At 47.8% G+C, this 25,343-nt stretch overlaps 2 protein-coding genes across 4 annotated transcripts in view; one reads left to right on the top strand and one right to left on the bottom strand.

Moving 5' to 3' along the window:
• The window catches only part of LOC135366616 (heme transporter FLVCR2-like), a 70,739-nt gene that overhangs the window by 23,387 nt on the left and 22,009 nt on the right, over positions 1-25,343 (top strand). The window lies entirely within an intron of this gene.
• LOC135366039 (polycystin-1-like protein 2) lies at positions 267-24,244 on the bottom strand. Of its 2 annotated transcripts, XM_064598691.1 has the most exons (12): positions 23,765-24,244; positions 19,820-20,006; positions 16,671-16,836; positions 15,690-15,912; positions 13,063-13,193; positions 11,669-11,866; positions 9,404-9,649; positions 5,335-5,670; positions 4,695-4,838; positions 3,676-3,872; positions 2,789-3,020; positions 267-1,118 (listed from the first exon to the last, which is right to left on the bottom strand). In XM_064598691.1, exons 1-12 carry the CDS (start codon positions 24,180-24,182, stop codon positions 591-593), a joined length of 3,006 nt encoding a protein of 1,001 aa, XP_064454761.1. In that variant the 5' UTR covers positions 24,183-24,244; the 3' UTR covers positions 267-590. The 2 variants fall into 2 exon arrangements, with proteins under 2 accessions (XP_064454761.1, XP_064454762.1); XM_064598692.1 differs by lacking the exons at positions 15,690-15,912; positions 16,671-16,836 and having other exon boundaries at positions 13,063-13,198.

The following is a 25,343-nucleotide window of genomic DNA, read 5'->3' as shown; positions in this document are numbered from 1 at the left end:
GGCTTCGCATCTCTAGGTCGGACTTGAGTCTATACGGTACGATGTGCATCAAGAAAGTATAAGTTCCCACTGGATATTAGATATTAGATCAATCCGACAGCGCCAATATTTGCAAACGGGACTTCGTCTAACTTTAAACGTATAAACGCAATTCTTTGTAAAAGAGTATGAGTAGTATTACAGCACGAGCTCTCTATGAGGCGTTCATTCACCGTGGATAATCTCATCTACGCTGAGGATACTAAAAATCTGAATACACTTGCATGCACTATTTCATTTCATTTATTTTGCCCTATAATGGCCCCCATATTAGAGCATCACTTTGGGGGGGGGATATCACTTCGTAATTAAAATCCTTCAGACGTAACAGAGCGAACAGCTTGCACAGTTCAGATTATCATGTGAGAGCGATATTAGTTTCTCGATAACAGCTATGATACAACTGGACACATATTACACGTGATGCCTCAACAGTTATTTCGAATATGATTATCTCGACGTTAATATCTCCCAACTATAGCCTCACACGGTTGAGCTTTCAGTGCCGTAACGACTGAGAGTTTCAGTAACCAGTACACGAAGTATTTTCTTCAAGGCCTAAGATCTTCCGGTAAATCAGTCAAGGTGTTTCTGATACTGTAGTCATCCACCTCCGGAGGCCTCGGGATGAGTCTCGCCAAGAAAGCCGAGATCAAGACCACCTTCAGAGGCTCCAGGATGATCTCGTTGTGGACGAGGCCGGTCAAAGAACGCACCAGAAGCTCCTTGCTCTTTTTGTTGCCGTACGAAAAACCGTACAGCAATATAACGGCCGAACACAACATGGACCCGGCCAGGGCCACCACCCATCCCACGAGCTGGAACCACCACGGTAGGAGACCCTTCCGACCCTCGCGTAGGATGCGCGCGTACTCTTGCAAGAGCTGCGTGCGGTGCTCCGTCGAAGACTCCGAGCAGTTCTGGGACAGGTTGTCCATGTAGCTGAAGAGGGAAATGCGGTGGTGGTGGCGCGTCCGTGGGTCGTTCTCGGCGCTCTGCTGTTGGCTCATGGGACGTGGTCTGCAGTTGCTGAAGACGAAGATGACGAAGACGCCGAGCGGGACAGTGACTAGGCTTACCTGCGAAAGGAGCGTAGAATGAGATGCCTGCTAGAACTGTTAACCTTGATGACGTGACTCTGCGATTATAATCTGATCGTCTAAAGTAATCCTGAAAAAAAAATGTATGTTTGACCTTCCTATGTGCGTCTGCGAGTGCTGTCGCGTTTCGACGAAGGAGAACGAAAAAGAAAAACGTGATCTGTTTCATATTAGAGAGACTCGTTTGATTTCAAATATTTTTGCAGAGATGAGGAAGTTACTGGACAAAAGGAACTCGTTATCAGTTAAGTTTCTGCGCAAAAAAAATGTAACTAAGTTACTAACGAGGTTACAGATAATGAAAATGAATGCATGAATGAATGAACTTGGAGTTCCTAAGGTACTCTGGAAAAGTAACGAGCTACTTTTAAGTTACTTGTTACCTAATATACACTTTTTAGTTTTTGACCTTTGTATAACTAATTCAGATCTTTATCTCACAATGAACGGCGTAATTAAGACGCTTTATAATAGTTCTGATATACAAAACCTATGCCAGTATTTGATATGACGAAAGAAGCGTGCCTTCATGTACTTCTTTAGGGAAGCATTTGATGATTTCGATCGCGTAATGAGGTTCTTCAACGGCGCACAAAGCCGGCATTCAAAGTTTAGGTTCCACGAGTTGTCCTCTACGCACGTTTCGTAGAACCGCACCAAGTTTTAATCTTGCTACACAGTGCCCTCTGTCATTATAAATAAACTGCTCGTCGCTATGATGAACGTCATTTGAGTCTCCTAATGTACGGCCAAAACACAATTTGCAGCGTTCACCGCGCAACAACAAGGGAACGGAGAGTCCGACGCGCCGAGCACGTATACGACCGGCGAGCACGTGTTGTCCTCTCGTTAGAGAGGGAGGACGCAGCTTGCGATGTTTGTAGACCAGAATCGAACAAAAGGTACTTGGAACTTACCCCAAGTTACTTTGAAGAAGTTAGAAAAAAAAAAGAAAAGAAAAGAACGAGTTCTTCAAGAAGTTACTGGAGTTACAGTAACGAGTTACCCCCAACGCTCTATTTTTGTATGAGGTTTAATCGGATTCCGCAGTTCTCGGCTGCACTATCATATTATCATATGTAATAATATATCACTATCATAATATCACTATCATATCATATCATCGTTTACAAGCAGGATATGTATAGAGGGTGTTAATCGGATGAGTTTTTCCGTAGCTCCAAGTGCAGAAGCCTCTCTCTCCTTTTAACTAATCTATACAATCTACGTGTAGCACATACACAGACCATACACTCCAAGTTTCTGAGTTGCCCTAACTGAAGTTTCACTCTTACTCTCGAAATGACGTTACGATTAGATAAATTCACGTATGCTGCACGATACCATAACCTCACAACATTGTGTTTGGTGCTGCTCCGAGGATTGTAAAACTACGTTACAACAGTGACCTTGCTGTGTATCAAACGTGCACGAATTTTTGTTAGCAGTGTGTTTCTCGTAGCGCCACAACACGACGAACTGCAAAACGACGAGATGCCAAAAGACGAGAAAAAGGGAATAACACATTTTCGATCTACTGCGTTCTTTATGCCTTCAACAGACAGCGCTTCCATTCATTTTACTTGTGCACTACTGAAGTACAAGAACGTTTATGGCTCGCTTGACCATGCTGTGGTTGCGTTCGTTACCTGTATGCCAAGTAAGAAGTCGTTGAGATGGACAGGCACGTCGAAAAGGCTCATGTGTTCAGAGTCCGACGTTGTGTCCACGTCGTAGTACATGACGTTGAACATGAGCGCCGACAGGATGACGAAGAGGGCGCTCGTCACGCGCTGAGCACGGGTAAACTTGGAGCTCCGGTAGCGGGCGATTACATTGAACCAGGTGTGACCCGTGAAGAAGTGGCGCTGAAGTCGACGCCTACGGTAAGATGTGCTCTTATTAGACGATCGAAAAGAGAACCCCAGTTTTCCTGAGCCTACCGGGTAAATGAAAAACCCGAGACGTTAACTGCGTCGCAATACAAGTCTTGCACAAGCAGTCTTCTAGGATAATAGGAACCAATTTGCCAATAGACGTTTCGCATAGCGCCACTAAGCAGAGCATGTTGACACGTATTGCGCCTGTATAGGTCAAGCCCGAGCACGTATTTTAGGATGTCCTCGACTGGCTGCAAGCGCACCTGTTGCACCTGCGATGGCCATGTATAGAGTACGCGTACGTGCCCATGACCTCGGTGCCATACGGCCGTTAACCTTTAAATGAAGTCAGTATATAGTCATGCTATTTTGAAGATTATGATGATCCGTCTTCTTAATGGATGACAGAAGTGGCTTCCAGGGCTTCAAGAGAGGGTAAAGTTCGGGCAAACCACGTGACGAACTGTCTGTCCACTCACAAGGCTACAGGTGAGGGTGTACACGTAGACCAACCTTGGACCATAGAAAAAACCGCGTGCACATCACCCGTCCCCTTATTTGGGAGCGGAGCCAACGAGGTCGCTCCACGGGCAATAGGGAAAAGAGGGAAGCTGGGGAACTGCGTGAACTAGCTGACCTACTTGCAACCCGTGTACCTGAATAGTGTCCAGAAGTCCGCTTGCTGTTCTCCGTTGGCGGGGCTGAAGCGAAAGCTTTCTTGATGGCAACCGCTGGGCACCAACCACTCTTCAACGAAGAACACCCAGACCAGATCTTCAAGCATGTCCTGCACCACGACGGTGTGCAGGAACCACGAGGGTCTACTGCCCTTTGGCTCAAGGGTGAACACCACCTGCACGTGAAACGTCACGGTCGAGAGACGTCGAAAAGTGTATAACCCAGCCACCATGTGAAGCTACGATTGGAAGAAAAGTCCCATGTCGGGAACCGTCTGCATTTCGAAAGGAGGAGAACAGTCTCTGTTTGGAATATCGCGGGGTCCCGACCCGATGCGAAAATACATCGTTGCACTTAATAACCTGTTCTATGAATTAAGGGGACTGCCGTGTCCGTCCCGGTTTCTGTGCAATTTGATGCGATGGACGGCATGAGCAGACGTATAAGGTTGAGAGTATCAAGGAATTCCCTCTCTGGAATTTGGAAACAACGTCACACGGACATATCCTATCAGGGGCGCCTTTAGCTAGGCGACCTGCGGCCGTCAGCAAATCGCGGATATCTGTGATCGGCTTGTGGAATGTCGGAATATCGTTTCTGGGTTAGCGCAGGATACGTTCCTACAGCCATGAAAGTGACACCGTGTTTAACGCGACGTGGTCGAGTCAGAACTCACACTCGCGAACGCGAGGCAGACGAGCTCGGAGACAATCGCCTGCGCTGTGCTCCCATTGGTGTAGGTCCCTGGCCTACGTCATCATGATGCTACTATCGATGGGGCTGCCTTATGTACGGAGGGAATGAAAATCTTTTAAAGTTGTTCATCCCATACGTAAGCCGTTTTCTGAAGATAATTTTGCGCATAGCAGATTATGAAGAGGTGCCAAACATTACTGTATCAGTCTCATACACACATTTCCGGATGCGATAGTGCCTTTGAGTAGGGTACGGAGCAATCCTAACCGCCATTTCCTTACTAACGTAACGAGAGACTGACCTCTCGTATCTCTCCTAGCGTGCGTTCTGTGGTGGCTAGGAAATAATCTTCGGACTTGCGCTGCAACGTGCTCGGGTTTACGCTGACGTCTTTGAGAAGGAACTTCCGTGATGATCCGTCTAATCCAACCAGCTGTAGCCATACCTGAAAATTGTCACGAAATTATAGGACACTGACAGGGTCCACGCACAATCACAACGAAGCTCGCTACCGCGGTACTAATTCGTCTTCACCGTTTGGAGTATCGTGGAACAACCTTACAAGCTTATAAGCCAACGACCTTATAAGCTTACACCAGGACCTATACAACGAGCAATTGCAACTTGGAAGCGCCAGCTGCCCTTCATTTCGCGAGCCTTCTTCGTCCAGCATTTTATATGAACGCACGTGAAAGTGAAATTTCCAAGTTTCAATACTCATCAAAGGCACGTCCGATTAATCAATATGTTTCTACCGTACTACAAACCCAGTATGTGTACTCCACTGTCCTGCTAAGTCTACCAGTTGCTAACAGAATATCGTCTTTTTTGTAAGCGTCGTGATTGGATGCCGATAGTCGTCTCTCAAGAACCCGATCGCGTGCGTTCTCATAAAAATTGCGGAATGAACTCAGTTTGCCAACACGGTTACCCCTGAATACCTTGCTCGTGGTGCCAGCGTTCCTGCGGAACCCGGTGATGATCGTGACGATATAAGGCTGCTGATCCGTCGGCAGGTTCTGGTGCAGGTCCATGACAGTGTTGTAGACTTCGTCCCTTTGGTCGGCTCTCCTGGCCCAGACGAGGACGAGACCGTAGAGCACCCAGAGCGCCACCACGCAGCTGACAACTAAGAAGCTCTTGTCTCTGGCACCTCGTGTCACTTTGCGCCAGGAAATTTCGTTCGGGGCGACCCAGTGGCCGCCCGAGAACCAGGACAGGTGGGAACAGCGACAGTGCAGCCGTAAGGAAGAGGTAGCCAGCCCGGCGCGGCAACCCTGCGGCGTGTCAACGTTGTATTCAAGTTGCTTAAACACTTGAGACGAGACTCTAATTGCACTGCACCGTGCACCGGACACGAAGTTTGTATAACTTCAATACCATTAATCGGTACCTATTTCTTCGAGGTTCTCTGGTTGTAGAACTCAGCCTCAATGTACAAGCAACGGCACGGCTCCACTGAAAGTGTGCAGTGCTCCATTGAAAGAAATTGAGGCCTTTGTGGTGCGCTTTATTGAGTTGACAGACATCATAGACGATTGCGTGCCGTGCGAACGCAATGTATTCTGGCCATGTCCTGGTAACACGTCATTGCAGACGTCAACATACACGTGACCATCAAAATGCCTGTGACCGTGACCAGCGGCAACATCTTTTGTAAACAGCACGACTGCTGTTTCTTTTGTCCGTCGTTTAGCAACTTCTTTGGACATCGGTAATTGTTTTCATCCCATATGCACGTAGATTCGCAAATGGCCTCTCACTGCTGACCACTGCCCAAGACGTGACAACCACACCGGCGCGGATACTTGCTCAGCCGGTAGATGCACTCATACTTCGGAGGAATAGCAACTATGTCGCCTGAGAAGCATCGTATAATATACAATGCTCATTGGGAAAATGCCACCTAGCGCCAAAACGAGATATAAACCAAGTCACATGACCTCAAAATGGTGTTACCGGTGGCATGTGACCAGGACAACATAGTGATCTTTCCAGAACCGACCGCTTGAGGGTAGTTATAAAAATGGCGCGGCTGTATGGCATCACTGTGGTCGACGTCTACAACGTGCTGTACTTCGCTCCGTGAAGGAGTCTGAACAATATTCACGTTTGCCACGATAATTTTTTGCCACAGGTAACAACTAGTCTGCTAACCTGGCTTATCTATCTCGTAGAAACTGCATGGTGGGACCTTGGTCTCCCCTCAATTAAAGCACACGTGGTTTCACAAACCAGCCCTTTAGTGAATTCAACCGACGCCTGGATCTGGATCTTATCATCTCCGGTCAGATATGACCCGAGATAAGACCACACCATACATTGTTTACGTACTTTAGTGACCCAAGCAGCACAATGTACCGAAAGTCGAGTGCAATAGGGGTGGACGGTATGTGTCTTATCAATCTTCTTTAGTTTCACCAGTTCGTTCAAGGTCTTCCACCTACCCGTCCACCCCTATTGCACTCGACTTTCAGTACATTGTGCTGCTTGGGGAAGCACGATGTTGTAAACTTCAAGCGCGCAGGTGCGGACACACAAGGCATATGGGATAGGTTGTTGATTTACTTATTTCGTTCTGCCGCTTTTTGTTCACTCGCAGCTGTTGTTGGGCGTCGTGCATGAAAAGAGGTTCCCTCCAAGCTGAGCATTTCAATTTTCGGGACATTGTGCTGCTATTAAAAAAATAAAATAGAATAAAGCAGAATTGCGCAGACCGCGTCGTTCGTCTGCACGGCGAGAGCCAGTTGGAAGATTGAAAGAAGCTGACTTCGAAAAGCTTGACCGTTGATATTGGAGAGTTTTAGAATATAGGTGCGAGTACGGGATCCACTGAAACACAAGCGCTATAACGCACGCAGCAGTCTCTCCCCGCGCTTGCGTTGCGAAAGTCCTTCTGTGTTTTAGTATATCATACGCTGTCGCTTTTGCGTACGTAAGGGACAGCGTGGTGGTTCTGCGCAATGCGCAGAGCTCTCTCTATGTTCTGCGCGTGCGCAGAACCACCAACGCTATCCCTGACGCACGTAAAGGTGGTAGCGTACGATATACTAAACCTCACTAGTAAAAGCGCCACCACGGTTGCTTCCTTCACGGCGACGGACGAAGTTTTCGCAAGACACATTGGGTGCGTTAAGTGGCTGCTCCGGAGCACGAGTGTTTCGCTCTCCTGCCGTTAAGTTGTCACGCTCGTACTCAGAGTTTCGTACGCGAGCGCGCTCTTCACGCCCCAGGCTTTGGAGGGTGCACGAAAAGGGGGCGTTGGTGCTCCGTCACGTGACCTCTTCCCTCCGCTTCACGAAAGCCAAGAAAGAGAACACAGGACGTGGGTTGACGCAAAGCAGAGGGAGAGTAGAAAAAGAGAAAGAGGGTGATGCTTCGACACCGTGTGGCGTGCCGTCAACCTGTTCAACCGTGCACGTGTGCTGTGCCGCCCGTGGACACTTCCAGCAGTGCACGTCATCCACGGTCGCCCTCACTGCCCTCCTCTAGTGAAGTTGTGGACATCTGCTTTATCACCGCTCCGCGTCTGAGGGGGGTGTGATGTGGCGGCCGGTGGACGACGACGAGGATGGACACGCGCGTGGAGCACTCGCTTCTCAGTTCCACCGGCGCGGCCATTGAAATAGGCTACCGTCATCGCCTCTCCGTGGCATACCATCATCGCCGGTCGGGACTCATGTAGAAGGACACAACCTCCTCTACAAGGGAAAAACAGCAGCACAGCAAGCGTGTTCAAGCGTCCCGAGGGTTTTCGGGAACCGGTTGGGCACACCTAATACGATCAGTTGGGAGACGGGAGCGACGCGCATGCGCTTTACTTCGTAGATAGATTATCCTTCCCGCGCGGCGATCTTCCTGGCCGCTTCGAGGTCACGATCGGTTCCCTTCCGATCGTTCTCCTTCGGGGACTCCTCAACGGTGGTGAAACATGGCCGCCGCCGCCGCGACGGATTCCAAGTATTTCTTGGCTGGCGTAATTGTTCCTCACAAAGTTTCGTTCCTCGGAAACCTCGCGTTGTGTTGATATTTCCGGTTCATCGTGAGTCAGGCTAAAGTTCGGAAACTCGCCGTAGAAAATATCGGAAATGAGTACTGCCGCCATTTTTGAATGCCGTTCCATGTGGGGATGCTGTGGTGACTTAACGTTCTATTTCGTAGGTTGCACAATATCTTATCGGTCGGATATACGTGTGGGAGTACACTTGTTATTGTTCCGTGTACGAATGTTTTCTTCTATTCTTAACGAGAGGTGGCGCCACACGTATCGAGGCGGCAGAGCCGTTAATAGGGAGAGTTTGGCCATTAGGAGGAGCCTAACTTAAAGCGCGTCATGCGACGTCACGGCTGAACGACCTCCCTCGTCGTGCTCTGTTGTTGTCCCGTCGTCAGACGGTCGCCGACGCCATATTGATGCTGATCGTTGTTTACAATCCACGGAGAGAAGACACGTGTGAACTTCTTGCTTCGAAAGCCTTTCGTCCTTGAACTCTTTCAGTTCGGCAACAAAGCCCCCCTTATCACTAGGACGAGTGGGCCATAAGCCAGTTATTCCTGTAGATTACATTCAGCGCGACCACGAAGCTGTGGACCAGCTGGAGGACAGCATCAATATGGCGCGGACTAGACGGCTGATAAGCGGATTGCGCTCGGATTCAGGCTTTTTGGGCGGCGCAACGATGACTCTGACGTCAAAATAGGCTCCACCCATGAGGCGGCAAAAGACCAAAGAATGGCCAAACTCTCCCTATAAATGGCTCTGCGAGGCGGTTGTTCCCCTTCGGTCCCCGAAAACTCGTTTTGGCGAGTCTCCGGTCAGTTCCTCGACGAAGCACCGACCGACCGATCGGCTGCACGCACCGGACCTGTTCCCGAAAACTCCCTAACTAGCTGTCCCAGGGGCACGAAACTTGGATCGCCCGAGAAGGAGTAAGAGAGCAGTTACCTAACGCGCCCAATGGGTCAAAGGCCACTCCGTTTCAGATTAAGGTTTCGCGGTATAGGACTTACCTGTCTAGACCAGGCGTAGTGCTTCCAGGTACGGCAGGTGACCAGAGCTGTTCCCAACCTGTACGGGATGCGAGGCGGCGGCCAGGCACGCTTCTGTACCACACCTTCCAGCTTGAGGGTCACACCGATGTAGAGGTCGCTGCCATTGCGAGGCACCCACGGAACCAGAGTGCGGTTCGCTACCCACGTGGGTGGTGGGACTTGCAGGTCCAATTCCGTCGGCTCGCGGTCTGACGTGAACACCACCTGTTCGAGGGTACCGCGGAACCGTTTACGAGTGGAAGCCCCAGGACAATGCGATCACTACGCAATTAGTAGTAGGGATGTGCCAACCGAATCCCATTGCCCAAAACAGCGGATCGAATCTTTCTAATCCACCAATCCCGTTTGTTCGTTTCTTTTTAAAATCGGTGCCTCCAAGCCTGCTTGACCGGCGCGGCCCCCCGAGCGCGCCAAAACCACAACATTAAGCTCCGATATTTAGAAGTTTAAAAGTAACACGGTTTTGCCTTAATTGTTTCTTAAGTTTTATGGTGGGAATTCGGAGTCCTGAGTTTATGTATTTCCTATAGTCGATGAACAGCATGTTAAATAAGTTAACACTTAGGAAGAAGTATATGATGGGGTATGTCTTCTCCCGATTTTTTTTTTAACAAAGATATCAAATTCTGCTTCAAAACACTTTTCAGTAAAAAGAGTTTTTTCCCTGGCTTTTTAAACTCTTTTCGAAGAAAGGATTCGAAAGATTCGAGATTCGTAAGATTCGTGGATTCGCAGAACCTTCCTTGGATTCGGATCTGAATTTGGATTCGTAAAATTCTGGATTCGTCCCATCTCTAATTAGGAGTCATGTAACTAGAATCACAATCAGGTGTTTATAAGGGTCTGACCTTTTCCGGTTACACCCGATTTCACCCGATTATTTCCTCCCGAATCGGTTTCCGACCAGTTCGTGTAAAACCGATTTCTCTTCGAACTATAATCGTGTTTTATGTTGTATCTTGTATCCACGTAGCGATCTGTGCGCACGTCTCATGAAAATATTATCTGAGTGCATGCAACAGTAGACTATGCGAAGCACGTTTAGTGTTATATTATGCGGTGTTATTGCGATTATAAATCGTGAAGAATCCATGTGTCACCAATATGTGCACACGTCTAACTACGGGCCGCTTGCTGGGCGGAAAGATAAAAATAACCCGATAACACCCGATTGTATCAATAACACCTGATTTCACCCCATATTTCAGATTCCAACATAGCACCAGCTTCCCCCTCCCCCCTTCGATCAGGAAAAGTCAGATGAGAAGCACAGTGGAGGGTACAAAGATATGGGTGGCGCTATTATTACAAATACTGTTAGGTAGGAAAGCGAGACAGGTGTAGCCAATGGAGGTAAGGTTCTTTATAAGGAGCCGGAAAGGATGGAGGCCGAGACCAGAATGAATTGGGCGCGGTCTCGCGCGATGATCAGAGCGATGGGGATGATTGGGATCGGTGATCTTCCTCCTCACAATACGCTGTAATAATAACACAGCCCAAGCAGCACAATGTACCGAAAGTCGAGTGCAATAGGGGTGGACGGGTAGGTGGAAGACCTTGAACAGACTCCTGAAACTAAAGAACATTGATAAGACACATACCGTCCACCCCTATTGCACTCGACTTTCGGTACATTGTTCTGCTTGGGAGGCCTCTTGTTGGGGGTGTACAGTAAAAAATGTTGTTGGGTGTCGCCAACCATTTGGAAGGTATTCATAGTCAATGACAACTTAACTCCTACAATTTGGACCGCCCACTCATCCGTGGAAGGCTCCTGCGATTGGCTACCAGCCTTTGCACGACGCCCCCGCTTCGCGATGTAGTGCCGGATCTCTCTCTCTCTCTCTCTCTCTCTCTCCCCCAGTCCCCACTTGGCCGGGCCGCACTACATTCGCGCGCGCGGAGCGATTCTTGCGTGGGGGGTGGGGTCAAGTGTATGACTTATGTTGTCACTGACTACAGGTATTTGGAGGTGTCAAGAAAGGGGCTGGATAAATCACTGAGCGAAAGTAACGATACGTAACATGAGAAAGAAGATAAAATGGTTAAAAAGCAAGCGAGCTGGTGGCTAAGATCCATGACGAAAACCCGAGACTGGGAAAAAGACGAAAAACAGACGACACAATTTGTGTCGACGACACAGTTGTGTCGTCTGTTTTTCGTCTTTTTCCCAGTCTCGGGTTTTCGTCATGGATGAGAAAGAACCGACATGGAACACGTTACCTTCAGGAAGTCCAAGGACATTTCCGGTTTAATTTCGACGAGGACCTCGAAGTCTCCTTGCGTGGGCATGCGCACCCTGTGCAGTGTGACGAAACCCCTGATGGCGTGAGCAAAGCTTGCTTGCCATCCCTCAGCTTTGCGTTTCTTGAGATACAACTCCACCGAGGCATTGACTGTCGACGCCTTCACCATCACAAACTGGGCACAGGAAGCGCATCACATAAGCCTGTTTCGTACAGCTATACAGTCAACCCTCGATTTATGAACACCCTCGGTTCCCCGAAAAATTGTTCATAAATCGAGGGATTCATAAATCGAAAATTCCTTTAAGTGAGTAGTATCGAGCCAATGGAACAATATTTCCGAGTTGGTATTGTGCTTATAATGCAATATATTGTGTGAAATTGCTTTCGACCATGCCTTCTGCTGTATCAATCTCACAAAGAACAGACTTTAGCACATTCACACTCTGTTTATTATGCAATACTAAATTGTTTAATTTTGCTTTGGACGATGCCTTCCGCTGTGTCAATCTTGGAAAGAGGAGATGTCAGCACATTCGCGCTCAACTGGTCTCGGATTTCCTCTGGGGTTTTTAACCTACGTTTATTAATCTCCGGGTGACAGCGGGCACCTTATTCATGAATTGAGGTCAGGAACACTTCTGCAAAAGCCCGTTTGTTGTTCGGATTTCGAGGGGTTAAGAACCGAGGGTGCAATACCTGAAAAACGTTTTGTCTGCTCAGGCGTCATTCATAAGACCACGAATAATCCCTTTGAAGGTTTTTGTTGGCCTCGGAACGATCCGTTCATAAATTGAGGGCAAAGAAACGCTGGGCAACTCCTAGTTGGTGCCCTGAAACCAGCTCCGGTGGCGCAGCGGTAACGCGTGCGCTTGGAGACTGGGAGGTCCGCGGTTCGAATCCGCGGGCCGGCTGTGCCGTCTGGGGTTTTTCCTGGGTTTCCCTCAGATGTGTAATAGGCGTATGCCGGCACAGTTCCCCTGAAGTCGGCCCATGGACGCAGCTATTCTCCCCCCGAGCGGATTCCGCTCGGTCTTCCACTTCACCCCTTCCTCTCGTCCTCTCCACCACCTTTCCCTTCCCGAGAAACATGCCGCCTAATCAGGCAGGCAGACCTCTCGGGTTCCTCCCAACGACACTCCTCCTCCTCCTCCTCCTCCTCCGGTTCCCTGAAATTCCATTCATTATTCGAATATCGAGGTTCATAAAACGACGGAAAAATGCATGTAAAACGTTTGGTTCCCCGAGGGGAACCAAACGAAGCTTTCGAGGAAGCTTTCGAGGAAATTCATAAATCGAAGGTTCATAAATCGAGGGTTGACTGTATACACTTTGCTCGAATGCCATTAGAAAGACACAAAATCCGCTCACCTGTGTGTTGAGGACCGTGTCGCCGGCGCACGGAAATGGATTGGCATCCAGGACCAGGCAGCGAGCGGGCGACGCTGGTGCCAGGGTTACGGAACTCGCCTCACGCCAACCAAGGGTTGCCGCTGGGGCAGCTGCACTGAAACGTATTGTTTATTGTTACTTGCTGTCAGTATAAAGCATGGTTACCCGTAAAGAGTAGTATAAAATCGGCTTCTGCTGACGCTGAGCTCTTAGCATATAAAGCCCTTGTAGACCCGGCGGTTTTGGACTGCGCGCGCTTCCGCTACGTTTGGGACCACTATTTCGACGGACATGTCAAAATACTTGAATCGGTTTGATCTACAACTACGATATTTGTCGTGAAGCGTTATGATAGGCAATTTACACGAGCTTCTGCCCTCGGTTTAATACTGAACGACTTAGCGAATCAATATACAGTATTAATCGTATATTTCGCTTTTGCTGAGATTTCCTCTTCCCTACGTATATAGTATGCATTCTTTGAATAGTGTACCTTTCCGCTCACGTATTGATATATTTAAATATATTTCATTCCACGCGCGACTGCTGAATGGAAAAATACACCTGGCCCCACTAGATTTGTTTGCACAGTATGTATGTCTGCTCCTGGCATAAGTTCAGCCTCCAGCCATAGACTGCGGTTTGTAGAAATAAGTACATAAATAAAAATAAAATTGCTACTTGCTAAGCAGTGTCTCCTATTGCACAGAAACAAAGAAGTGACGCAAGTCATTGAACCGTTGTCGTAACGTAGCCGTGCATTTACGGGCAGGTAATCTAAGCAGCCACATCAAGACGGGCCGGGATTGGCCGGGGTATGGCTTGCATTCAACCAGGGTTGTGGGATTCAAAAAAAAAAAAAAGGCAGTCATTGGTTGCATTATGTAGGCACCCCTCTTTTGGCGCACTGAAATCAGGAGCATCACGCACCTGGAGCGGCCACTAAACAGCGAAAGCAACTTTGGAGCGCCACACTGCTCCCGGATGCCGCTTGGCGTTTGCTCGGACAGACGGAGGACACGTTGGCTTAGTTTGAACCTATAATAACGTTGGAAGAGGCTACTACGGTTGCGAAGACTTCTCCTTGTAACAGCAAATGAAATGGAAAAGATGGGAATTTGTAACAGACGTCATACGAACTTTTTACTGTGAAGACGGCTGCATAGCGTGAAGAGATGTGTGCATTAAAGCACCGCATTTTCCGCGTATAACCTAGTGATGAGGGCTACAATCCCCATTTTTTTTCTTTCAATCATCATCATTGTCATCATCATCATCATCATCCAGCGCCGATATCCGTGTGGAGGGTGTCCACTAGTACAAAAGCATGATAAGAGTTACAAAAATATTACAGTTTATTGAAATCAGGGCATTGGGCAACATACAGAAGTCCGTATTTTGTTTCCGAACACACATTTCGAAGGCCGTCCTGCCGGCGCTCAACAGGAAGTACGTCACGCAAAATCTCAAGCACCCGGGCGCCTGTCGTCTGCTTCAAAGCCCCCATTTCTGAACGAGTGCGCGGGAAAGCGGCTCAAGGGTCTTGCACTCCCGAGTGCGCGAGTGGTGCTTGTGTCGCGTTAAGTGAGTGGAGTCTGAAACACTCGGGCTCCAGGGCGCCTACTTAACGCAACCATTGCAGGCCATTGCCCCGGCAAAATGTGCGTATATTGCATTCGTGAATTCGCTGGTCGGGCTCGCCACCGCGTACGGCAAGTGGACCCAGCAGCCGTCACTCGGGTGACTTTAAGCACCTTGATCACATCGTGCTCCGCTTTCGGATTAAGGCGGACCCATGCGGTCTAGTTAGCGTTCGCTTCCGGAGAGAGTTGGTTGCACCGTCGCAAAATTGATTTCTTCGCTTTGCTTTCCTCCCGCGCTTTAAGGAAGTGATGTAACCGGCGTCGGCTTAAAGAACATGATAGCTAACGACAAAACCATTATTTTCATTCCTAGGGATCTGGAAAACTGCAGTGAGCTTGTCGAATTTGTTGATTGGAATCGATTCCCCGACTGTCACTGTAGGGAATGACATCATTTTGGCCCAAATATCGCGGGCGGGCGTGCCGAGAGATGCGATTTTGTTTCATCTCCCATAGGCTCCCATGAATTGAGAATCTGACACACTTTAATTCGCCAAAAAATCAGTGGATCGCATCAGGCCTTCAAAAATATGTCATTCCCTGGATAAACTCGATGGGAACACGCCTGTAATCGTTTCGTGTAGAAATGTAGCGAAGTTTACGAGAACCCTGCGAACGAAAATTTCCCACAGACTTCTTAAGAGGTGAGGTGGGTAAGTTCTGATAGCGGGCTATACCATGTTACGGAAAACCCTTCATAATGACGGATTTCTCATACGAGCGAATGGCTGTATCTTTCATGATTCACTCCATAACAATAGCGCCAGTGCCACTGAAATGTCAGTAAATGGAAAGAGCTTATTTCTCATGTTATCATTGCGCGGGCTTGTGTGTGAGAAAGAACCCTACGATGAGCTCTCTATGCAACAACGGCCGAAAAGACGGACACACGAAGCTGTCTTTTACGCTTCCATTATATTTGTAATATGCTACGATAAGAACGAGAGCAAACCAAAGAAAGACCTTGCTCGTTGGCCAGGCAGAGTCCGTATCCACCGGCCAGCCTAAGCGAGATCGACCCCGTGGACAGAGCTGGAGCAACGGCACGACTGATGGCATCCAGCGTCCCAACCAGCGCACGAGAAACAGCGTGACGACAGGCAGCGCCTTCCACAGCACCACGGTGGAGACGGACAACGGCTCGCAGCAGGGCAACAGCAGACACCAAGCGGGCTTCGTCCGACGGCTGGGAACAGTGTCTTTCAATAACATAACCATAAACTCGAATTACACATACAGACAAAGTCAACGCCACCTAGATACGGGAAGGCCTGCTTGTTGCCTCCTCTCCCTTCACTACGTGTACATATAAAATCAGACATCGAAAGAATTTACTAGGAAGCGAGCGCTTCCCCTCTGTGAAGCGAGAGGACACTGAAAGCAACAGTACACTTGCTGACATAATCTGACAAGGGATAATGCAGGCTTCGTAGCAGACGACAATGCTGGGTGACGTCACGGTACCCTCTTTCAGAACAACGCCACCTAGACACAGAAGGCCTGCTCATTGCCTCCTCGCCCTGCTTCGATTAAGAGTCAGAATCCGTCTGCTATTGCGATTCGCCGTACTGCGAATTCAAGGGCTCACAAATGATCGGAGCTCACTTGGAACCTGTAGACCTGAATATGTAGACAAAAAGTGCGACACGCTTTCCAGAAAATCAGGCTTGAAAAAGATATGGGAGAGTTCTGCGCTTTATTTTAAAGATTCCTCATTTATTACGCGGGGACATTCAATCATTACTCGCAGACGACGGTGGTTCGTCTGCATGGCTACGACCACTGAAAAGCACGTTCGTGATTGGCTACTGCCGTTGAAACACGCTGCCGATTGGCTGACTCTTAGTTGTTACGTCACGTCGACGAGTAAGCAGGATTTCTCTATCTAGGCGTTGTTGACCAAGTGCGTATCAAGTCCGAAAATATGCTGGAACTATAGCTTACAGCGTTGTTTACGTCGCTGGACGCGGCGCTGGTTCCTGGTGCTCCAGGCCCTGGTATCAATCGCTGCGGTTCCCTTCGCCGTAGCAGTTGCGTCCATCTGGATGCTACTTGTGCCAAAGCCATCTGCCGACTTGGCGGGAGCTGGACAATGGCGAAACCCACGGCCCTGACATAAACAGACTCATTGGTCATACGGTCACGTGACCGCAACAGCCGCGTCACTGACTAGAGGAACGTGAGGCCATCAGCGGCAATGATGTGTCCTAATACCGTTTCGACGACTGTACTGACGAGTGATGACGCATGCTACATCGCTACCATAATTGTTTTTCGAAACTTTTTTCTTTGAACCTTCTAGTTCCGATAGCTTTAGATTACTCTGCATGATTAAATCGAATAGTGAGTCCTTCACTAAGGAGTGGTCAACCGCGTGAAAAGGACGACAGGAAACGATGTTGCTGTTTCACTTTCCCTGCTGTGCGCAGAAAGCTGTACAAATCAGTACGTATTGTTTTCATTAGCCCCCACTCCCCACTGCACAGTACACGCTCGCTATAACGAAGTCAATAGGACCGGGAGAGAATTCGATATAAGCGACAATTCGATAAAGCGGAAGTGCTATACGAGAGCGGTGGCAGTAGCTTCGGAAGTGCGCGCGCGTAAGCACTGAGCAAGCAAACAAGCTTTGGTGGTGAGCAACTTGGCAGCTCCTTTCTTATTTAGGTGGACAATGTAAGAGAGAAAGACGTAAGCAAGGTTGCCCATACGGCTTCTACCGGCTCCTCTTTCGCAATAAGTGGAGCCTGCTGGTGGGACACTTAGAATAATCGGGTTCGAAACGCATGCATCTCGTTCGAGATAACGTAAAAGTTCGAATAAAGTGATTTCGTTAGAAGGAAGGGTTACTTATTGTTATTGTTATTACTATTACTTATTGTGTAGCTTGGAAACGGAGCTTGATTATTTACCCGCCTTGTTTTTGCCTCTCTCCCTTCGTGCATTGCGAGCCAGCGTGCTCAGCGGGCAGGGCACGTCCTTGCTTCACTGTCAAGTATTGGCCGGGCCTAAAACGTGACGTCGTTTTGCGTTTTTTTTTTAAATCCCGTATGTACACTACGGCACGTTTCTTTCACGCTTGACGTACGACGATCTCGATTAGTCATGTTGAGGAGAGTGGTCCCTCTGGCTGCGACGGAAAAGCTGTGTGGGTGTGGCATCGAAGGACGCTTTCTGCTATTGTTGTGCTTAGGACCATTTTTAACCATATAGATGTGTCATGCGCAATTCATTATTTCCGCGTAAAATTTATGTTAAGATGATTTTATAAATTGGAACGACGTAAAATTTGAGCTTGAGGGAGCGAATAAAGTATCAATATAAGGGTTGCCTCGACGAAGTTTGGCTCTACGAGAGTGTATACAGTAGGACTCCTGCGCATGCACTATACAGTGCACGTGTTTCCAGAAACGAAGAATGACGTCATCACTTGACAAGGAGGAGCAAGACTTGTTGCACTGTTCAATGTGTCTCGTTGCAGCAAGACACGTTGTTGGAGACACCTGGTCCTGCTTGCACGAACCTTTAGGAAGTTCCTCAGTGGTGTCCGCAGTATATAGCTTCACTCGTTCTCCGGCCACACGCTACTGTCCTCATCGCTGCTCTTTCGTATAGGATGCTAATAACGCAACAGAGGACTGCACTGAGGAATGTCATCAATGTTCGTGCAAGCGGGACTTGATATAGCATAGATCGAAAAGTTACCCGTCAAAAAGAACTCGTTACGAGTTAAGTTACCGTGTGAAAAATGTAACTAAGTTAATAACGAAGTTCTTAGCCCAAGATGTAACTCACAGTTACGGAGTTACTTTAAAAAAAAAGAACGAGTTACTTCGGAGTTCTTTTGGACAAAAATAGCACTACACAGGTGCAGCGCGCGTGAGCAATTGAGTTAGACCTTGAGTTGCCTGCGGCGGAGTGCAACACGCTTAGGTCGTTTTCGTTTATGGTCAACAATTCGACCGCTTTGCATCTTATTCCCTGGTATTGCGCACAATGGTTCAGCTTCATTTCAATGGCAGCGCGGTTCTTACTTCCCGAATAGAATACCGTCACGGATTGAATATCACGTTTTGTGGCATAAAATGCCATGAAAGAACTGGAGGCAGACATGTACAAGATACTCAAAAATGTATTTAAGATAAGATAATAGGTACTGACGTTAGAATGTAATTAAGATAGAGTATAAATACATAAAAATTGAAGTAATTAAGATAGAGTACAAAATACTTCAAAAAGTATTTGAAATACAATTAAGATACTATTTATCCTTGAACGCAAAATGTCACTGGTCAGTGCGGCATGTCGCCGCTATGTGACAGGAATCACCTCAACCCCGTGTACTACTCAAGTCGTCCCTGTGTGATAGGACTCATCTAAACACAAGTCCCCAAAAGACGACAAAGAGACACCACATAACTCCACTAGGTATATGTGACCCAGAACAAAGCAAACTTTAGCAGGTCCCACAGGGCACACATAATAGAACCCCCACTTACAAAGGATTAGTACACACAGGCCAAGATTTCTAAATGGAGACTTCCAAGAAGGGCCAATGTCCGGGTCCAGCCCGAGGGACTCAGAAAATTTCCATTTAACAAGCAAGATAATGAAAAGACGAGACACAAAAATTTTGAGAGGGAGATCCAAAATATGCAATTAGAGTACTGAGTAGCAAATACCATAAAATGTATTTTAAATAGAGTACAAATACACAAAACAAAAAGTATTGAGTAGAGTACCAAAATACCGCAAATTGTATTTAAAATACAGTATTTTAAATACAATACTCCAAATACGTACAAGTCTGACTGGAGGGATATGTGGACGTGAGTGAAAAGCGAATTAAAAGTAACTTGGAACTTAGCTTAAGTTACTTTGGCACAGTTACCTGAAAAGAAACGAGTTCCTCTGGAGGTTACCACGGCGCAAAAGTACCGAGTTAAGTTACAAGTTAGCAAAAAAAAAAAAGCAACTTAGTTACAGTAACGAGTTACCTCGAAATCTGCTCTTGATAGCTTATCTCCTTTCCGTAACGCTTGCACGGACAGTAATCCCAAGAACATATTCTACGAACATCGCGTGACGATCACCTGAGTGCTTCCGAAGCATGCTCCAGCTGCGTCACAGACCGAGGCTTGATGCGCTCTACCAGGGGCAACAGGGCAATGGCATCCTTAGCTGCATCGCAGGCTTCGGCGTAACTCCCAACCACAACAGCTAGCGCGAGCGTCGAGTGGACCTCACCAGGGGCAGCTGGAAACACGGACCTCGAAAAGCCTGAAATCCACACATTTGGTTTACAATCCATGGCTTCGTAAGAGTGCAAGGGCCTTGACATACATTTGTGCCCCCGTATATAGTCGCCATAGTAAATAAACGTAACTGCATCTTCTCGCGGTGTTTTGCTTACAAACATACGAAATCGCCTACTTGAATGGTTAATCAGCGCAACAGGAACAGAAAGAGAGCGCACAGGACCTCTTGTCTAAACCAAGACCTCCGTGAAGACCGCGGGGCCTCTTTTTCTCTGTTTCGCTGACCAATCATTCGGGAATGTATAAACTATACCAAGGTCACTACTATCCTCAAAATGCGTCTGTTCGGACCCCAATAAACTTACTACTATATTACAATATTATTTTTTTATATTATTATATAATTATATATTATATATTTATTTATACTTATTACAATATACTCATTACTCCCGAACCGACCCGGATCTGAACCATCCATCTCAAGTGTTGTTGCCACGAACATGTCGAGGTTCGAATTCGAAAGAAAAAAAAAAGTTCTCGCAATTCGAACTTCTATTCGGAATGTGGAGAAGTTTATATATTCGACTGGGTGGATAGCGAAATAACTTCCAAAATAACCTCCCTGAACAACTGTACCGAAACAATACGTCCCTGAAATCCTCGTTTTTCAAACACACATCCCAGTTGATTAATAATATTCGTAAAATTAAGAACTAAAATTAGTTAAGAAGAAACATCACTGCCCATGTATATATGCGCGTCTGTACCCCTTTCCCGGAAGCAGAAGTATACGTCTTGTGACTCGAGAAACTGCTACGTATTACTCTTTCGTTTGGATTATGACGCTATGAGTGTTGCCGTGTGCTGTATGTTTATTTTAACGTGTTATAGCTATTTGGAAACCGTAGAAAATGCCTGTCGTTTGCGCTACCTAGCGATCTCTGCTTGCGCCGGCATAGAGGCGGCGTTGCACAAACCAACATACTTTCCTATGTGTCGCATGTATTAATAGCATTCGATTTCAAACTATATTTTAAATTGTACGAGCTATAAATAATTGGCGGTTTACGTCGCGAGACAACTGAGATCTGTACGAGCTATATATCAATACGGGTATTTTTAACTTTTGACGAGAAAGGCCAAGTCTGGGAACCTTGGCGAATTATTCGGACTAACCTTAGCTTGCGTTCACAGGCGCCAACTTTCTCCAGCAACTATATGACCAACTTTGGAGTTGGTCCGAGTCGGCCGACACCACCACGAACAACTCGAGTTGGTCCGAACCGGCGGTCGACCGAGAACTTGGGAGAGTTGGTGGTGTTCTAGCCAATCAACGTGAGGGGCATTGCCACGTGACCCCCGAGGGCGTGAAGCGATTTCGTACTACCTAGCGTCACTAAATAGGGGTATACAGAGTATTGAATTCCTTTTCCGCGCCGGAGCCGCCGTTCGGTGTCCGCGATTGGGCCGATTGTGTCACGTGGTTTCTCTTTCCAAGAACTGGCCGTCCATGTTGGGTCTTCTCCATGCAAAACCGGTTTCCTGGGTTGAGAGGTGGCTCGATTGCGCGTTGTTTTCCAGCAGAGAAGGGGGGGGGGGGGGGACTGGCGTCCCGTTGCTAGGCGACGCAGCCGCGCCTGACTCAAGATGGCGGGCTCGCTCGCCGGCGTGGTTCAATGTCGCTGCTCTGCTCCGTATTTAGTGACTCTAGTACTACCTGACATGGGTTCAAATCCTACAAGGGTACTGAGAAATCGTTTTTTAAAACATGTCATTAGGCATTTTTTTGGAAATACTGGTGATGATCTGGCGAAATAAGCTGACCAGCAGTTGGACTTGAACCCATATATACTCCGATTGCCGTTTGTTTGTGGGTGGAGTTACCGAGTTGGTATACGTGTAAACGCGGAGACGGCGCACCGTCTTGAAGTCGGTCATAAGACGTTTGTTCGAGTAGGTGCTCAAAGTTGGCCCGTGTGAATGCAGCCTTACTATATATAGTCGTGTTCAATCTAAGCCCAGCCTTATACTCTTCTTCCTGTACGCCATGCATGCAGTTCAGCTGTCTGCGCAGCTCCCAAGTTTCCCTCTTTCTCCTATTACCCGTGGAGCAACTTCATTGGTCCCTCTCCCAAATAAGTGGGCAATATTTCAAGGTGAGATGCGCGTGGTTTCCTCAGTAGTCCCATGCCGGTCTACGAATGCCGCCTTATTGCTGCCTTGTGATTGGACAGACACTTCGTCACGTGGTTTCTCCAAACTTTACCCTCAAACTACCGTACACTCTTAAAAACGAGCTTCACCGCATAGCACGCTCCTAGCCAACCATCATCTCGAATGACATCGTTCTTTCTTCTGATTTGTTGAGAACGTGAGGTGTATGCTTTTCGTCGTGTGTGACACTTATACGGATCATAATTGTCACAAAAATGCGTACGCTTCCCGCTTCCAGTGCGGTGAAGTTCCGTTTTAAGAGTGTAGGGTATTAGCTGCGGAATAGCTAGCCGCTAGCATAAGGTCGTGACAAGCAGTCCGTCGATACGAAAACTAGTGGCGGCACCTCGTGGCTTTACATTATAATTTCTCCGGAGGAGAAACCCAATTGTACCCGTGTTCAGACTAAGAACGACACAAAAAGTAGCCCGACAGCCCTTAAAGTTCGTGTGGGGACACTACTTGTCGCGAGTGATGCGTCAAGATGGTAATTACTGTTCTGAGGGTGGAACACAGAATAAGGGACAACAACACACAAAGCCTAAAGTACCTAAGAACAATGAAAGAAGGAAGTCAATGAAAAGGTTATCCAGCTGTAGGACTCGATCCCACATCCTCTGGATTACCGGTCCAGGGCTCTACCAATTGAGCTAAGCTAACACACCTTCCTCCCAACGAAAATGCTGTGAATGTGTGTTAAGGCCAGTTCCGACATATAGCGATTTGCTATAAAGTAGCGGTAGAAAATAGCGCGATATCATATCCTCCTCGCAGTGCTCCGAACCTCTAAAACTTAGCGCTTGCCGGAGTTGAGCTCGTGTCAACTTTTTCAGCGCTAATATTAGCACTACATTCTTGTGGCCAACGAGGCGGCCCTTCAGCGATGACGTCGAGGAAGTCGTGGAGTTGTTTTGCTTCCGCATTTCACTGCACGTCGACCACATTGGAACCGGCGACTCTGTCATTCAAAATGTCTGGTAATTTTTCGTTCAGTCAGTTGATCGAACTTGTTCGTCCGCATACTGTCGAACTCCGGAGGCCCCATGATAGGAGAGACCGGAAATGACCACCGAACTTCCGCTGAATTATAGCGCTAGCACCGCTTTGCAAGTGCGAACCGTCCGATAACAGTGGACGCTGTTTTTATAGGCTGTTTTGTAGCGCTATAAGAGAGCGCTGCTTTATGTCGGAACAGGCCTTTAGCTTAGCTCAATAGACCTCTACCCGAGAAACGTCATCATGACGTTGGCAGACAGACTGAAACCGAAACGAATCAAAAGGGGAGGGCTGGGTTCCACGAATGGGCACTTGTTCGCTGCCTCCTGTTGAAAGGAAAGTAGGATCGAAGGCCCGCGTCCCTTTCAGAGACCATCGTACTCCCCTCAAGACCGTGGCTTTCGGGCGCGACGTTGTTCGCCACTAACTTCGAGCGTAGTTCAACTCTACCAAATTGGTGGCGCTGTCGACCACTATGACGTCATTTGTTTACAAACAGCGAGAGGTCTATTGAAAAACTGTGCACCCAGATGGTGACGACTTTGCGGCGACCAACACGCGGTTTACCTTCAAGCGGCTGGCACTTGCGAGGCGGTCCCACCTTGACGGGCTCGACCTTCAGTTCGCTTGCTCGGCCACCCTTATCCACCGCCTCTACCCTGAGCCTCGCCTGGTACCCTTGGCTTTCATCACCCAGGGGTAGTTTGATCTGGTAGATGCCCAGGTCTGGCAAGACGTGGATCAGACGTCCGCGGTACCATGCCAGGCGATCCGACTCCGAGTCCCTGATGTACACTCTGAGCTGCACCCGCTCTGGAAACGGTTTCGCAGGGGTGCAACCGAACAGGAACGTGGTCTCGAACACATAACCGGAAGAAGGTTGCACTATGCACTGAATGCTGCTGACGTTGGAGGTCGTGGCTCTATGCAACAGGGTGAAGAGGCAGCCGAGTAGGAAGCGTGCCGCGGAGAAAATGGACGACATTACCTGCAGGCTGCCTGCCCGCGCCCCCAGTGGAGTTGCGATGGCTTCATCATCGTTTTCGTCGTCTGCTTCCGTATCGTGATGGCGTTGGCGATAGTGTTGGCGTGATGGTTTGGGTAGGAATGGACTATGCGAACCCGAACCTGGATGAGGCCGCATGGTTTTCTTCGGCTTTACTCGCGTGATGTAAGGCGAGTATACAGGGTGTCCCAGCTAAATGCGAACATATTTAAAATATATACATATAGATATCACTTTTTCCGAGATGAAATCAATTGCAATATAGCATATGCTGAAGGGGACTCCTTAGGAGGGCATTAGCAAACTCCGAAGGCAATGCCTTAATTAACTTTCAATAATTAACTTTTTAATTATAAAAGCTACGAAGTTGTCCCAATGAGAACATCTGGTCCCTTCGGTCACCTGATACCAGAGCCGTTTTCAAAACAAAAATCCGTTCGATAGATCGTCCGCAAAAAATTCGTGAAGGAACACCATTTTTCCTTTTCGTTCATTGTGCATCATCGGAGAGGCGTCTTTCCTTCACCCTAATGTGAGAGGGTGAAAGAGCACGCTATCGCCTCTTGCGTCCTGGAAAACGATTAAAATAAAACAGAAAATGCAACCCAAGGTAAGGGCAGTTCCGAATGAGTCACACGATACATTTGTTTTCGTTTTGTTTCCGCATGTTAAAGCTCATCTTCGACGCATGAGGCGGCACTGTGCTCCGTCACCCTCTCACATTGGGGGGTGAAGGAAAGACGTGTCTCCGAAGATCCGCAATGAACAAAATAAGGAAAAAATGGTGTTCCTTCACGTATTTTTTGCGGACGATCTATCGAACGGTTTTTTGTTGCTGAAAACGGCTCCGGTATCGGGTGACCGAAGGGACTAGATGTTATCATTGGGACGACTTCGTAGCTTTTATAATTAAAAAGTTATTTATTGAAAGTTAATTAAAACATTGCCTTAGGAGTCTGCTAATGCCCTCTTAAGGGGTGTCCTTGAGCATATGCTATATTGCAATTGATTTCATCTTGGAAAAAGTAATAGTATACGTATATATATATACAGATTTTTTAAAATATGTTCGCATTTAGCTGGGACACCCTGTATAATTCTGGAACATAAACCGGGCAGTGCTGAACGGTAGCGCCCGGT

This window comes from Ornithodoros turicata, chromosome 8 (genome assembly GCF_037126465.1).
Source record: "Ornithodoros turicata isolate Travis chromosome 8, ASM3712646v1, whole genome shotgun sequence".
Taxonomy (NCBI): domain Eukaryota; kingdom Metazoa; phylum Arthropoda; class Arachnida; order Ixodida; family Argasidae; genus Ornithodoros; species Ornithodoros turicata.
This window is presented reverse-complemented; position numbering and strand designations above follow the sequence as displayed.